The sequence below is a fragment of the Nuphar pumila genome, chromosome 11 (genome assembly GCF_984573655.1).
Source record: "Nuphar pumila chromosome 11, dmNupPumi1.hap1.1, whole genome shotgun sequence".
NCBI lineage: Eukaryota > Viridiplantae > Streptophyta > Magnoliopsida > Nymphaeales > Nymphaeaceae > Nuphar > Nuphar pumila.
In genome coordinates this window covers 118,689,283-118,705,658 of record NC_143259.1, presented here as the reverse complement: position 1 = coordinate 118,705,658, position 16,376 = coordinate 118,689,283, and the positions used below count along the sequence as shown (strand labels likewise).

Genomic DNA, 16,376 nt, shown 5'->3' with positions numbered 1-16,376 from the left:
AGGTGAAATAGTTGTGCAGAGTGTGCATTTATGGTGTATGCATTAAGATGAGATGATGATGCAGTTCATAACAGCAAGTCATGTGGAACTTCAATGAAATCAAACCTTTAGGAAAATTTTATACTCAACCCACTAAATCTTGTAGTTGCAGCCATAATAACCTTGGACGAGACTTTGATGTTACAGAGTAGCACTGTCAACCATTTACTATCACCTGGTGCAATGTGATTCTGCGGAAAACATATGTACAAAGTGTGGAATGCTAGCTGTGATAACTAATCCCAATTTTACCACACAGCCAGCAGCAGATGGACCTTCAATAATATACATCAATAGCATCAATTTACTCAAGTAAGCACACATTCTCCAAGGTGTTAATTAGGCAGCTTATACAGGCTGAATATTACTAAATGAACCTTTTCTCCCTTCCATTGCAAAGGTTTTGTTTTTCAAATCCGTTATTTTCTCCCAGAAGTCCATTCAGTGATTAATGTGGTGTATTATTACCATATGACAATTCAAAAGTTATTAAGGTTAGGCATTCGGCTGACCGAACCAACCTTGCCCTGTTTATCTTCAGCCCACTAGTTTTTGAGGGCGACCCGGCCCATTGACAGCCTGTGATCCAGAATCCCATTGGGTCAGGTTAGGTCTTAATGGTCCCAAGCTGAATATTTATATTCAAAAACCAATACTCTACACATAGATTAGTTTCTCTTAAGGCCAATCAGTATCAGAATTACATAACTCCTATAGAGAATCCTATTTGTTGGAAGCAGTTATATGTTTTATATAGTTGTATTTTGGCAAAAAGAGGTCTAAAATTTCAAGTGCTGTGCGTGAATACTTATTTGAATATGAGCAATTTCCTTTTTTTCATGCTCCAGATCTGACCCATTTGTAGTCCAAGTCCAAGATTGAAGGTATACATCCAGTGAAAATTGGTTCTTGTTCCTGTGTCCGGTACTCTGGGTACTATCCATTGCTACATACATAAATGATAGCTATCAAGTTTATCATATTGTACTTTGAGGGGCTATGAAATAGCACCTGAGCTAAAATCAATTGGATCAATGGCAATATAACTTGCTTGTGGCAGGGTTTCCTTGTATTCTTAGGTGTAAGATTGATCGCCTTATTCTTAAAACCAAGGGATCTTGATCGATCTAGCTTGTTCACATGTGCACCTCTGGATAGTACTGAAAATGTTGAATCATCAGCTACCATTTGGTAAAAAAGATATCTGAAATTTTGCATCAGGGGCAATGTCAGTTATGTTATAGCTTGCTATATGACTTTTTTCGCTGTTTTGTGTCTTCTATGATTCGATTGTTGTGGAATCATGTTTTGAAAATTCTAAGCTACATAAAGTCCATGGTGGTTTGTGTTTTACAAATTAGTTGTTCTGAAAATGAAAGGATTAAGCACATTTCCGTGATGCCTAGTTCAGAGAATGATGTTTCTGCAAAGGGTAAATTTGGTTCCAGGGGTTAGGAAGATGTGTGTAGTAGTAGGGTTTAGGGATTTAATGAAATTCCATGTGCAACCTTTATTTGTGGTGAAGACTATGAAGAGAGAGAATTGTCAGAATTCTCTAAGAAACCTCTTTTCTTACAATTTTAAAATTGGAGGAAGCCCTCCTACTTCCTTCTTGATCAGGCGCATTTGCTGCATCTAATTCTTTCCCTTTACCCACATCCAAGTATGGCCCAAAAGGAGCCTAAAAGGTGGTGTTATTCGTTCACGCTCTTCCTCTACATAAGCAAGCATTGTCATCAGGAATTTCTTGGCAAAGAAAATTAGGATTGAACACCACAGACTTAGGCTGGGCAAAAACTTTGACCATTATTTTCCTGCCATTTCACTTGTTCTTGGAAACATGATGGTGAATTGCTTTAGATTAAGTTCCTTTTTGTGGTTTGAGTGCTAACTAGTGAGATATAGATGTACTTTTTCATAGGTTTCTTTTAACTAGGCCCATTTAATTGGTTATCAACTCTAAGCTCTTGAGTACAATTAATTTTTTGGAAATGGGCAAACTGAAGCGCTATTATTTTTCATTTTCTTTTACATGCAGAAAGAAAATTTCTAATTTAGAGAAGGAACACAAAAATATGCAATCTACAATTGATGCTTTGCAGGAAGGTAAAAATATCTGTATGAATACAGTTGGTTTAGATGTATTTTCTCTAATGTAATATGTGGTACTTTAAGCTGTGAAAGTTTGCTATTTTAATCTCTCTTTTGTGTGCATTAGAAATGGAATGAACAAAACAAGTGCTATTAATTTCCTTTTATTCTACGAGTTGAAGAAAAAGGTGACTGACAAAGTGCCTTTCATCGAGCATAAAATTTGGTTTAAAGTTTAGGTTGGCCTTTGGAAACTGGAAAATGTACTGTGCATTTATCTCATTTACATGATTTTTCTTTATGGCTTCTTTCTTTTTCTAGTAGAACTGTGTCAATTTTCATTTTAACTATGTCAAAACTAATCTAAGGATAAGTTATCAAGGTTCTATGGGGTTTCTGTTATCAATGTTGCTTTTTCATTAAATTGAAAAATTAGTCTGGAATCTACAAGTACTATTTTTCCAATTATTGTAAAACATCTTATATGTTAGAAGTTCCTGATACGGTTCTCTGAAGCATTAAGAATAGAAATAATGTACTAGCAAAAGAGACATACCTATGACCAAATTCTCAAGATCCTTGCAGGAAGCAACAAATAATAAAATGAGATGCTAGTCGAATGCTGTGTTCCTCGAAATTTTGAAGAGCAGAGCATGAATTCATATGTACATGCCTAGGCACACATGCAGGTACATGCATGCTCAGTTGTACACACATCTTTTGGGGGAGAAAAATGATCCATTCTATGGTATGATTTTTATTTGCTATCTTTTTATTCAGTTTTTTTTTCGTTTTGGGAAAATTCCAATTAGGGGCCAACCTTTTGGCCTTAATTCCAAGAATGGGCCTCACTTTCCTGAAATTCCAGACATGAGCCATACTTTTGCTGAAAATAGTCAAATAGAGACCTCTGGTCAACATCTATCATCTTGAAAAATGTGATTCCTTTTTGGTTTCCTATATTGTCCTTTGAAAATTGGAAATTACTTCATCCTCATAAAAAGGAAAAGTGAAGAGTTTCAACTCTTAATGATAAAGGTTATTATTGTTATTTGACTTATGATTTAACCTGAGTTAAAGGACTAATAAATGTAGGCCCTTGTTAGGCAGTTTCCAGGAAAACATAGGCTCATATTTGGAATTTCAGAAATTTGAGGCCCATTTTTTTAATTATAGGCAAAAGGTTGGCCCCTAAATGGATTTTCCCATTCCTTTTTCCTGTATGGGTATAAGAGGTCCAGTCACATTCAATATCATCGGTTTTTAGTGATACTTGATATGAATCACAAACATAAACATTGGTGGTTACTACTTACAGAAAGGACACCACATGCTATGTTTTTCCATTAATTGTTTAATACCCGTCAGGCAGGGAACATGATTGAGAGAGAGAGAGGTAATGGTGATGCAAGTGATGCTTATAATCTATAGGTGATACTAAGACATCTCTTGTCATTTTGTTTAGGAGAATGTGAAAACATAAATGCAGCATTCAGAAACATTAATATGGTTCACAATAATTATGATAATAGTGACATTTTTGAAAAGTAAGCTTACTTTGTGTTTTGAGGTAGTTAAAATTAAAAAAGAAATGCAACAATTGATTCATATTTTATAATGTCTATTAGCACATCTAAATAAAATTTATGAGATATGCATAATACATGTAATTCAATAAAATATAATAAGTTTATGTAAGAATTGCTTCAGAAATCCCAATTTTTTAGTTTGAAAATTTGTGGGTTCTGAATATGCGGAATTGTGATTCTTGGTAGCAACAACTTTGATTCATGATCACTTCCTATTCTTCTGCAAAAGAGGCTGCTTCCTTTTATGTCAGACTTGCTAATGTATGTAGGTGCTTGTTGTAATGTTGGTTTGAACTTAATCTACAACTTCTCTATTTGTCCCTGTTGTAATGTTGGTTTGAACTTAATCTACAACTTCTCTATTTGTCCCATTGTTCGCCAATGCCTTGCAGAGAAAAAACTACTGCAGTCCAAGTTATGGAAGGCTTCTTCTAATGGAAAATCTCTTGATGCCAGTAAGAGGAGCTATGATGCAAAAGACGTATCAACGTCTACTGATGACTTAAGTACGTATACCTGTGTACCAGCATACACTTTTTTCTTTGTTGAGGAGTGTTTTAAACCTATTTTAATTATAAGGTGTTCTGTTATAGATTCTTCATTTTGCATTAGCTTGTTTTTTGAAAGATCACAGTCTATCTATTGGCCAACTACTTTGTTCTCAGGTGTTGAAATTCTGAACAACGAAATTGGTGTAGCTAGTGCTGCTGGCATGGTTTCCAGTACTGTTTGTCATGACATGCAGGATGGTGAATCCTTTTCTCTTAGACCCAATATTATGTCTGTCGGTCCTTCCGCAGTGCCTGAAATTGGTTTCTCTCTCTCATCTACGTCTGCTTCCCTTCCCTCGGATCAATCAAGAATGGTTGGGAACATTAATTCTCTGATTGTAGAGGTATCATCTCACGTCTTTTATAGTTCGGAATACTCATAGTTGACAAAACATTGGCCAGAATATTTTTTGCTTTGAAAAGTTGACTAGTTGACACTACCCTAAGCCACTTTTTGTGGTTATGTTTCTAGTTTGCAATGTAAATTTTGTATGGACTTGCTTTTGTGGCAAATGTACCATATTATTGATTTCAAAATCCCATTTGCAGTTAGCATTAGAGAAAGAGGAGTTGTTGCATGATCTGGCTCGTGAATCCTCGCATGCTTCCCATTTAAAAGTAAGTCAATGCATGGAACCTGTTATGTGTATTATGCTCGGAGCATGCTCACTCCATCCACGTTCATTGATGTTTTGGTCATTCATTCAACTGATATTTCTGAGAATCACAGCTTATGCCAAGTCTAGACATGTTTTTAGTTAAATTTTAGTTTCCCTTGGTGTAATACATATTGATTATTGCCGTATATTCAGAGATATACCCTTCGTCTTTTCTCATAAGGAGCCATGAAATTGTGAATGAGTAATATGCTTTTGATGTGTTTACAATTTAAAGTGAAGGTGAATTACTGTGTATATCAGATGCTACTTTGAATGATTTCATGTGGAAATGAATGGTGGAGATGTTGATATGATGTATTTATATTTCTTTGGAAGTCAGTGAACGATCTTCCTTATTTCACAGGATGATCCCTTATCAGGTGAGCCTTTGTTTTTTCAGTATTAGGGGCTTGGGAGTACAATAGTTTGTATGTTGCTTTGTGTGTATTCTATTCCCCTTGCATGACCGATCAATTAGGCAATTTAAAGAAAATGTTTTTACAGCATTTTATGTTTTGTGAACTCCAAGTTTGACATGGCAAAATATTGAGGGTTATTCTAACTTGTAACATTGGTTGATGTGGTGGGTATGGAATTTTGACTGATAGACAGATTGAATATGTTTGAAGATGGATTATTGTCAGTGCTTGCTGTCAAATTTATTTTTTTTAACCATGAAAATTTTGTGCTGGAGCTGGTTCTTATCAGATATTTTGATAAATGGCATCTTTTGATGCTTACCCTTCTGCTTTGTTTCTCTCGTGTAGGAGTTGAACAAAGAATTGTCACAAAAGCTGGAAGCCCAGACTCAAAGACTAGAGCTTTTGATTGCTCAGAACATGGCTCATGAGAATACAACTGTGAGACCAAGAGATTCTTACAACATACAAAATGTTACACCATATGCCGATGAAGGGGACGAGGTACCTTTCTTGAGCATCGTTATTTCAGATATATTTTTTGTTAGCTGTTTCAAAGAATAACTATAAATATCTCATCTTTTCCTCTCTTCAAAGAAAATGATAGCAGTGACATTTTTAACTTTTGTATACCTTGTTAATGTTCTTCATTTGTGGTGTACGTAATGACTGTTGGCTGCTTTGCCATTGCTAAGAGTAGTACTTAAAATTGTTGAAACCATTTTGAAGCAATTCAGACCTGTGCCACATGGACATGCACTGGATAACACAGCGCATATCTCTCAGACATGTTAATTTTACAAAAAAGGACTCTGGCATGTTTATGTATTTAATTATTTAATCTCTCTCTCTCTCTCTCTCTATATATATATATATATATATATCTATCTATCTATATATATATATAGGGTGGGCTTTCCTCTGGTAGTCCCGCTTCGGCCTCTGACTGTCCGTCCCGTCTCATCTTTGGTTGACGTCGACATGTATATTTCTGTCGTGCAGAAAGATTAAAGACAAGATTTCCGCCAAGGAATAAGGGTCAACTTCATCATGCCTAGATTTATAGTCAATTATATATATATATATATAGTCACTAAAATATGAGAACTATAAATATGAGCATCTCAAACACTTTTTTTGCAAATCCAACCATGTGGATGTGATTGGCATGCTGAATTTGCTAGGAATCAACTATTGGATGTGTATTTTCGATGAAAAAATCCAATTTTTGAATGCTTGAATATTTATGAAGATTATGAGCCATTGATTTAAAGCTTTAAAAAAAATCTAGTTTATGCATCAAAATCAGATGATTCAAGAGGTTCTTATAAAACCAAGCATGTAGGTCACGTCTGCATGGTTAGATTCAAGAGAAAAGAACAAAAAATCCATAAAAATCGTGGTTCCCACATTAGTTCTCATCTATGGCACATGGGTGCGGGTGCGGGTGCGACACGGGTGCGGCGCAATTCCAAAAAATTTGGACACGGGGACTCTGCTATATATATATATTAAAAAATATATATTATAAATATATATATTTTAAATATTATAATTATATATATATAACAATAAATTAACACATAAAGATTGTAAATTTTAAAGCAAAAAAAAGCAATTCTTAACAACACAAACTTACCAAAATATAACACATAAAGAAGCTTGTGAGTGTGATAAACAACAAAACTTATCATAAATCTGCCTCATCGTCTGAATTAGAAGGAATAACAGGATCGAGGTAGTCCATGTTGAGAGTATGTAAATTATGTTCTCCCTCCAAGTCAAAATCTTCTGGATTTACATCCCAATTCTTGGATGGTCCACAACTGCATCAAAAAATCACTATATTAGTATCTAACTTAAAACTTTGAATACAAATATGAAATATTTAAATACAAACTTTGAATACAAAGAAAAAAAAGTACCTATACTCTTCTTTGATGCGGCGAGAAATTAATCGTAGATTTGAGTGAACATATACCAAATCCTCTGCTCTTTTACTGGTGAGTTTGTTTCTTTTAATGTTGTGAATTTGAGCATATGTACTCCAATTTCTTTCACAACAAGATGATGTAGCAGGTTGGGATAACAACTTCATTGCAAGACGTTGCAGATTTGGTGTCTCTGATCCATATGTTGCCCACCAATTAAGGGGATCTTCCTCGTCCCTTGCCACAAGTGCTGCTAAAGAATCAAATCTTCCAGTAGAAAACTTGCCAAACTCACTATTTACAACCTTAAACATGTGAGGATCATTAAAAAGTCTTCCCAAATATATCATTCTATTTCTTGATATCTCAGGATCTTCATTTGGAGAAACACGACCAACACCTGCTGTCAACCATTTTTTTGCATAGTATTTTGGATTGAGAGAGTGTGCCATGCAATGCAAAGGTGTATTGCTTTTATCCCATCTTCTCACTAAAACTGAATGTACATGATTGTAAAATTCTGAATCATCAAGTGCAATATCTTTCTTCTCATGTTTAAAAATGATACTTTGAACTTTTTCAATCATATTGTCCCACATTTCATAAATTCTATGAAGCATGGGTACATCTCTGTCAACTTCTCAGCATTTCCCAAATAGGCTCTGTAAATTCAACAAAATATGTAATTTTATCCCACCAAAAATCATCACAGATGCATTTTTTGATAGCTTGAGCCTTGACATCATCTTCAGTACGATAAAAATCCCAATCTTGATCAGCCACCATCATCATCAATGCATTCTTGAGTTGCTTAATTCTTTTTATCATAACAATGAGAGAAGCAAAACGAGTTTCAACAACTTTCAGTAACTTGAGATCAGAATGCCTATTAAATATAGAAAGGGCATGATGATGGTTTACAACAAAATTTCTAATATTTCGAACATCATGCTCTATTTCCGCAATCCATAAGCACATTTCATGTGCATGTGCATCATCTTTTGATGGATTGCATATACTCTTAAGTGCCAAATTTAAACTGTGTGCTGCACAAGGAGTCCAAAAAATATGTGAATATGTATCTTCACTTGCCAAATTCATTCCTGCACGACTGCAAACTGGAGCATTGTCAGTAATGATTTGCACCACACTTTCTTCACCCACTTCTTTTATCACTTCAACAAATAATCTCTTTAAATATTCAGCATCTTTATACTTTCCAGATGCATCAACAGTCTTCAAAAAGATTGGCCCATTAAGTGAGTAAGCAATGAAGTTTATCAGTGGTCGCCTTTGTATATCAGTCCACCCATCAGAAACAATCGACACTCCATGTCGTTTCCATGCAAATTTTTGGGTCTCTAGCAAGTCTTCAATTCTATTTTTTTCCTCTGCAAGAATGACTGTTCTTAGTTTTTCTGAACTAGGAGGCACATAACCACTCAAATTGCAATTAGCCAAAGATGTAATCATATCTTTCCAGTATGGACTTCTAGCTACATTAAAAGGAATTGAGCTTGAGTAAAAGAATCGACCAATCTTTTTATCAATTTCTGCTCTTGCCATGTTTTTGAATGACGCTTGTATTGTTTTATTGCTTTCCATCTTTCTTTTCTTTAAAAGCTCTTCTTGTATATCACTAGCAGTAGGAAAAGACAAATTAATCGAATCGCTTTTCATCTCTGTAATTTTCTTCTTTTCAGCTTCCTCTTGTTCTTTTTTTAATTGCTTTAACATGTCTTTGTCAACTCCAGAACATGCCCTAATTCCTTGACCACGAATATGCAAAAGATGTGCTTTCACACGCGTATAAGAACCTGTGAAAACAGTCTTACATAGATTACAATGAAACTGCACATTCCCACCACCACCACTACTAGCTTTTATCCCTTTTGTCACAAGCCTCCAAAGTGGTTGAGAAACTTCTAATTCAGGGTTAGAACTTGAACCAAATGCATTGACACTACCGCTAGAACTCGCCATTATATCTGAAAAGTGAAAACTGAAAAGAAAATAAGTAAATAAAATAAAGTTAATAAACACTACCTTTATGAATGGGAAGCACAGGGTGGGGCCGAGCGCCTCCCCTGCGAAAACAGGGAAGCATGGAGGGGCCGAGCCCCTCCCCTATGAATGGGAAGCACAGGGAGGGGCCGAGCCCCTCCCCTGCGAAAACATGGAATATTGGAGGGGCCGAGCCCCTCTTCTGCGAGCAGAGGGTGCAGGGAGGGGGGCCGAGCCCCTCCTCTATGAGTCGGAAGCACAGGGAGGGGTCGAGCCCCTCCCCTGCGAAAACAGGGAATATTGGAGGGGCTGAGCCCCTCTTCTGCGAGCAGAGGGTGCAGGGAGGGGGGCCTCTCCTCTCCTCTATGAGTCGGAAGCACAGGGAGGGGCCGAGCCCCTCTTCTGCGAGCAGAGGGTGCAGGGAGGGGGGCCGAGCCCCTCCTCTATGAGTCGGAAGCACAGGGAGGGGCCGAGCCCCTCCCCTGCGAAAACAAGGAATATTGGAGGGGCCGAGCCCCTCTTCTGCGAGCAGAGGGTGCAGGGAGGGGGGCCGAGCCCCTCCCCTGCGAAAACAGGGAATATTGGAGTGGCCGAGCCCCTCTTCTGCGAGCAGAGGGTGCAGGGAGGGGGGCCGAGCCCCTCCTCTATGAGTCGGAAGCACAGGGAGGGGCCGAGCCCCTCCCCTGCGAGCAGAGGGTGCAGGGAGGGGGGCCGAGCCCCTCTTCTGCGTGCAAAGGGTGCAAGGAGGGAGGCTACGAGCAGAGGGTGCAGGAGGGTCGACATACCTAACGGAGGGGGAGACGGTGGCTGCCTGTCGCCGGAGTTCGGATCGCCGGCGTGGGTGCAGGAGAAAGCTGCAGGGGCTGAGGGGGAGAGGCAAAATCGAGAGGGTAAGCCCCTCTCCCTGTCGATAAACCCCTTTTAGGGTTCAGCTGCCAAAAAAATTTGGATCTGGGTCGGGTTTGGACCCGACCCGGATCCAAAACATAATTTCAAACTCGAAATGGACAATTTTGGACTCGGTCAAAGTTGACCGAGTCCAAAATGTAGACGGACTCGGCCTGGACTCGTTGACCGAGTCCGACTCGGCGTTGACCGAGTCCGGGCCGAGTCCGAAGCCGCACCCGAGTCCGCACCCGTGTCGGGGCGTGTCGACGCGGGTGCGGCAACCCTTTAGCCGAGTCCGTGTTACATAGGTTCTTATACTTCCAGTTCTCATATTCTAGTGACTCTCTCTCTCTCTCTCTATATATATATATGGGTTAAGATTTGCTAGTCGTTTGTATGTGCAAACAACCTCTTGTTTTTTCTCTCACATTTAACACCATATATGCGATCTACAAGTTTTGTTGATTGGGAACCACCTTTTGGATTGCCAGAGTCTGACCTGCTATGTCACAGGGATTCGGCCAACCAGGTGCTGCACCCGCATCGACGCGGGTGTGCGTGCGGGTGCTGCACCCAGTGCGTGCGGGTGTGGCACCCTGTGCGGTCAATGCACCCAAGGTCATTTATGTCCAATTTTTTGACCTTCAAAAAACATGCTCGATGAAATGGGCTAAGGAGAGGAGGTTTATGGTAATTTTTTTGCCCTAATCCTCCCTTCCTCTCCTCCTGAAGCCGACTCTGATGACGACCTGACCCCGACGATGACCTCTCTGCTCGATCTATCCTCAGGTACTCTCACTCACTCGCTCTGTCTCTCTTCTCTCCATCTCTCACTCTCAATCTCTCTGTCTCTCACTATCGCTCTCTTTTCTCTCGCTCTCTCTATCTCTCTCACTCTCAATCTCTTTGTCTCTCACTCTCACAAGCTCTCTCCATCTCTCACTTACTCTCACTATCTCTCTTCTCTCGGTCAATCTCACTCCCTCTGTCTCTGTCTCTCTTCCCTGTTGGGACTTGATGAGGCGGGTGGTGCGGTCGATGCAGACGACGAGGCTGCTAGTGACCTTGGGGTTTAGGGTTCTAGTGCAGGATGGGGTTAATGGGTTTGGTTTATCCGAACCTGACCCGTATTAAGGGTCCAGGTACGGTGATAAATAAGAAGACCCCGTTAAGACTTGGGTTTCATGCTCAAAGGTGAGATTAATACATAGATCCGAGTATAGTTTGTGAAATTTTATATCATACCCACCCGAGTTTTGATTTTTTATGACAGTTTTGTTGTAATATAGACTATTAATTTTAATTGGATCTCTTTAGAAACCCATTTAAACATAAAACTAAAGATACCTAATTTAATGCATGTTAAGTGAAAAAATATGTCTCCAGAGTGCAGACTCTACACTTATATATATATATATATATTTTATAATCCCATGCTTAGGAGTGTTCACTTTGCATTAATGATTAATGTTATTGTTATATGTTTTCCTCATACCTTTCGGTATTTATTTATACGTACTACTATTATAGTTTTTAGAACTTATTGTATATGTTATTGACCTTGCACTCAATATTATAAATCTTGATTGTGTGCATACAACAACAACAACAACAACTACGCCTTCATCCCAAAACAATTGGGGTCGACGATATGAACCAACAAAGAAAATCATTCTGGGTCTTCCACATGAATCCTTCTCCTCCATTCATTTCTATCCAATACCATGTTCTCGGTGAGGTTCAAAGCATTCATATCCTTTCCTATCACCTCCATCCATGTCTTCCTAGGCCTACCCCGACCTCTTTTAACTAATATATTTTTTAATATATATTTTTTTTGTGTTTTTAGGACAAAAATGATGGATAAAGGGGAAGTACTTGCGTCATCCTCATCCTCACATATGAGTTCTGCTGCTAGTGTTGCTGATAGTTGTAGTGAGAGTGATGATGGGGGCCAATATGGGTACATGTAGATAAGCTTGCAAAAACTGGAGGAGGTGGTAGAAATAAGAGATTTTGATGCAAGCTCTATGAAAGATTTTGTTGGGTCTTACACAAGAGTTAAAGTTCATTTGTTGAAGATACCGAGACATGGCATTTCAGGGTGCAAAAGAGTTGATGAGACAATGCGAAAATAATACAAAAAAATACAAGAAGAATATGGAAAGAGGAAGACGAGTGATTCTTGTGCAATTAGTGTGTCATTTTTAAGCCATCAAGAAGATGCTCGAAAAAAAGAAAAGTTGATGTAAGAGGTAGAGGAGGAGGAATGATACAAGCAACATTCAATACATATGGAAGAGAGAAGATTGATAGAAAAGTAGGGAGGTATTTTTATTCTAGTTCACTCCCATTTAATGCAACTAGAAATCCTTATTGTAAGGATTTAGTTACTTTTTTGGAAAATTGTAATTTGAGTGGCTATGTACCTCCAAGCTTAGAAAAATTACGAACCACACTTTTTGCAAAAGAGAGGGCAAATGTTGAGAGATTGCTAAAGATTAAAAAGTATTCATGGGAGCAAAATGGAGTTTCCATTGTTTCTGATGGGTGGACAAATATTCAAAGGTGTCTACTAATCAATTTCATTGCTTCTTCACTCAGTGACCCAATATTCTGCATCTAGGGAATATAAAAATGTTGAGTATTTGAAAGGGTTGTTTATAGAAATAAAAGATGCGAGTGATCAGAAAGTAGTACAAATTATCACAGACAACGTTTTAGTTTGTAAAAGTGCAGCATTGAGTTTGAAGAGTGAGTATCCTCATATTTTTTGGACTCAATGTGTAGCACACAGCTTGAACCTGACCCTCAAGAGCATCTGTTATCCCAAAGGAGAAGAAAATTATCAGCATATGCTCTATGTTCATGGATTGAGGAATTAGAAAAAAATGTCAAAAGCATTAGGAATTTTGTTGTCAACCATCATTATGTTAATGCTATATTTAATAGGTATTCTAACCTAAAATTGTTGAAGGTCGATGAAACACGTTTTGCGTCCATCATTGTGATGATGAAGATGATTAAGGAAGTGAAGAATGCTTTGGTTAGCATGATGATTGATGAGAAATGAACATTCTATCGTGTTGATGATGATGTCAAGGCTCAAGAAATTAAGAAATTCATTGTTGATGATGAGTTTTGGGACAAAGTCGTATATTTTCTTCAATTTGCGCAACCTATTTGGGAAACATTGAGATAAGTTGATAAGGATGAGCCCAGGTTTCACAGAGTTTGTGAAATGTGAGATAATATGATTGAAAAAATACAAGTTGTAGTTTTCAAGTATGAAGGAAAAAATCAAAGTGACAGGAAGGTGGTATTGGTCGTGTTCCTCCAAATTTAGACCTAGAGCTATCAAGGCATAAAAATATGTGTATGACAAGACTTTATCTAGAATTACATATTCTAAATCAAGTTACACAAGAGTTTGAAAATTTTGCTTCATGCATTACTCGCGAGAAAGGTGGATAATATAGATCTTGTTACATGGTGGTCAACATTTGGATCAGAAACACCTCTTTTTCAACGTTTTGCATTGAGATTACTATTCGAGTCTGCTAGTTCATCCTGTTGTGAAAGAAATTGGAGCACATATTCTCAGATCCACAACATGATAAAAAAAAACTCACCAGCAAGCGTGCAGAGGATTTAGTATATGTTCATTCAAATCTTCGACTACTTTCGCGAACAAATGATGAATACAGGTATTAATTTGTTGTCTTAGTTATTTAACTATTTCTTAGTTTTTTCATTTAAATATACTTGTATTTAACATTTTCGAATTATTTTAAATTTTTAATAATGTAGACAAGGATCATCCAAATTTTGGGATGTAAACCCAGAAGAGTGTGACTTAAAGGGAGAACATGATTTCAACATTACAAACATGGATTTATCTGAGCCCAGTCTTTCTTCTTATGATGCATTTGATGATGAAGCAAAAAATTATTAGGATCCATTACCTCATCGTCAGATACATTGTGTACGATATGCTTTTGATATGTAATTATCCAATATGCATTTTTTGCTTCTTTTGTTAGTATGCTATATAATTTACTTCTTTTCTATTTTACTTTTTATTGTTTCTATAATATATTTAGGTTGATTTAATTGTGGTGTTAGTTTTTATGATGTAGAATAGAATTGTAGATTGTTAATTTTATTTATTGCGTGCATGATGATGAATTGATTTGATGATATTATAATAATTGTTTTTTTATTTCATTAGTGTTAATGGTGTTAATTGTTAAAACTTAGAAATTATATATATATATATATATATATATATATATATATATTTGCTGCATTTTCGCACTAGCACCCGCACCCATGTGACATAGCTGACCTTCATACAGGTTTTTCAGGTGAACCAAAAATCAACAACTATGAAAACATCAATTTTCCTCACATGTTTTTTCGTCGAAAAAACATGATCCAAGAGTCAATTCCTACTAAATCGAGCATGCTCAACACATCTATAAGGTTAGATTGTGTCAAAACAACTCGCATCGTGAGATTCAAACTAGATTGTTGGTATAATAGATTGTGCCAAATATAAACCACACACACACACACACACACACACACACATATATATATATATATATATATATATATATATAAGAGAAGCGCTAACAGTGGATGGTCTCTCCGTCGAACAAAGGTCACGACCACTAATTCCCTGGGCTGAAAAAAGTAATTAGTAGCGGTCACGACCGCAGCTAATTCCTTTTTGACGTAATACAACTGTTGCCGCTGATCCATTCGAGATCAGCAGCGGAGAAGCATCCACTGTTACAGGTGTGTGTGTGTGTGTGTGTGTATTGGACTCCCTGTGGGTTGAAAAATCAATGGGCTACAATGTACCACAATTTCAACCCTCAAAAAATCGTATTTGTATGTAAAAAAAGACTCAAGAGTTGATTTCTACTGTTTTGACCGAACATATCCATCGGTTCAGATTTGGTCAAAACAACCTTCACCTATGAGTTTTACCTAGGAAGTTTGGGACCCTTGACGATAGCCAATATTTTGCGTGCAAGATAGGTTTGATCGAGTCCGTGAACTGTCACATATCCAGTGTCAATGCCAATATCTGTTGTTGTACTTGGTCTATACAACTGAAATTGTCATTTAGCACCTGTGAACATATGGCTTTACATCAAATGGTTGTTTTCTCTGTTTTCTTTTCTTTTGTATTTTGGATAAAACATTTCAGTATGACGAATTATTTTTCCACAAAATGATGAAATTTGCATTGGTTGAATATATCAGAATTGTAAAGGAGAATTTGATATCTCTTCTTCTGTTTCATTTTGTATGTAAGCTTGTATCTCGATGTTTTGAACTATTCATCAAGATATGAAATGCTAGATTTGTGTTGCTGTGCAATATGCTAAACCGGTAATTCCTCTTGTTATTGTGGTTCATGAACTCAGGTGGTTGAAAGGGTTTTGGGTTGGATAATGAAACTCTTTCCCGGTGGCTCGACAAAGCGACGTACCAGCAAGCTCCTATGATAAGCTGTAGGTGATGAGATACATTTTGAAGGAAATTGCAGTATCAGCTCTCTCTCTGTCAAGCTGCCATTTGTATATTTCATGCAATTAATATAGGTCATTCTTTTGAGAAGAAAATGCGTTGTATTTCTTCCATGAATATGGAAGTTAACAAATGTCATTCTGTTGGCAATAGGAGTCCTTTGATTTGCCCGAAAAAATGTCACAATGTAGGACATTTATGGTAGCTAGATATCTCTATTCTGTCGAGCTCTTCATGGGTTGTCCTGAGTGTAAGTTTAAGATGTGTATCTAATTTGTTGTAATGGAAGCTGAGAATTTTGAAAGAATGAGGGTTTTCTTGACGTACTTGTGGTCATGCGTTTGTGCTTATGTATTACTTTCTTAATGGCTTTGCATGTCCTCTTGTTGTGATAGCACCGCATTTGAAACGGCAGAAATCAGGTGGAGATGTGTGTTGCATCGAACCACAAAAAGCCTGATGTTATTAATATACTGGATTGAATAGACAGACACAGCTCTCTCTCTCTCTCTCTCTCTCTCTGGGGGATGATACCATCATGATGATTGATAAGATAGAGAGTTAGCATCTCTGAATTCATCAAAAGTCCCCATTTTACTGTGGGGGTTACAGTCGTGCGTGGTGCGGTTAACCGCCAGTTACAGATGTCGACAATATTTTG

The 16,376-nt window shown here is 37.5% G+C and overlaps 1 protein-coding gene across 1 annotated transcript in view; it reads left to right on the top strand.

Moving 5' to 3' along the window:
* LOC149823120 (protein BLISTER-like) overlaps positions 1–16,037 on the top strand; it is a 36,928-nt gene extending 20,891 nt beyond the window's left edge. Inside the window, exons 8-13 of the mRNA XM_089981434.1 lie at positions 2,078–2,145; positions 4,112–4,225; positions 4,385–4,614; positions 4,820–4,888; positions 5,697–5,852; positions 15,613–16,037. Of these exons, the coding sequence (XP_089837560.1) occupies positions 2,078–2,145; positions 4,112–4,225; positions 4,385–4,614; positions 4,820–4,888; positions 5,697–5,852; positions 15,613–15,693 (718 nt within the window). The 3' untranslated portion in view covers positions 15,694–16,037. The remainder of the gene's footprint in view (positions 1–2,077; positions 2,146–4,111; positions 4,226–4,384; positions 4,615–4,819; positions 4,889–5,696; positions 5,853–15,612) is intronic.
* The last annotated feature ends 339 nt before the right edge of the window (positions 16,038–16,376 follow it).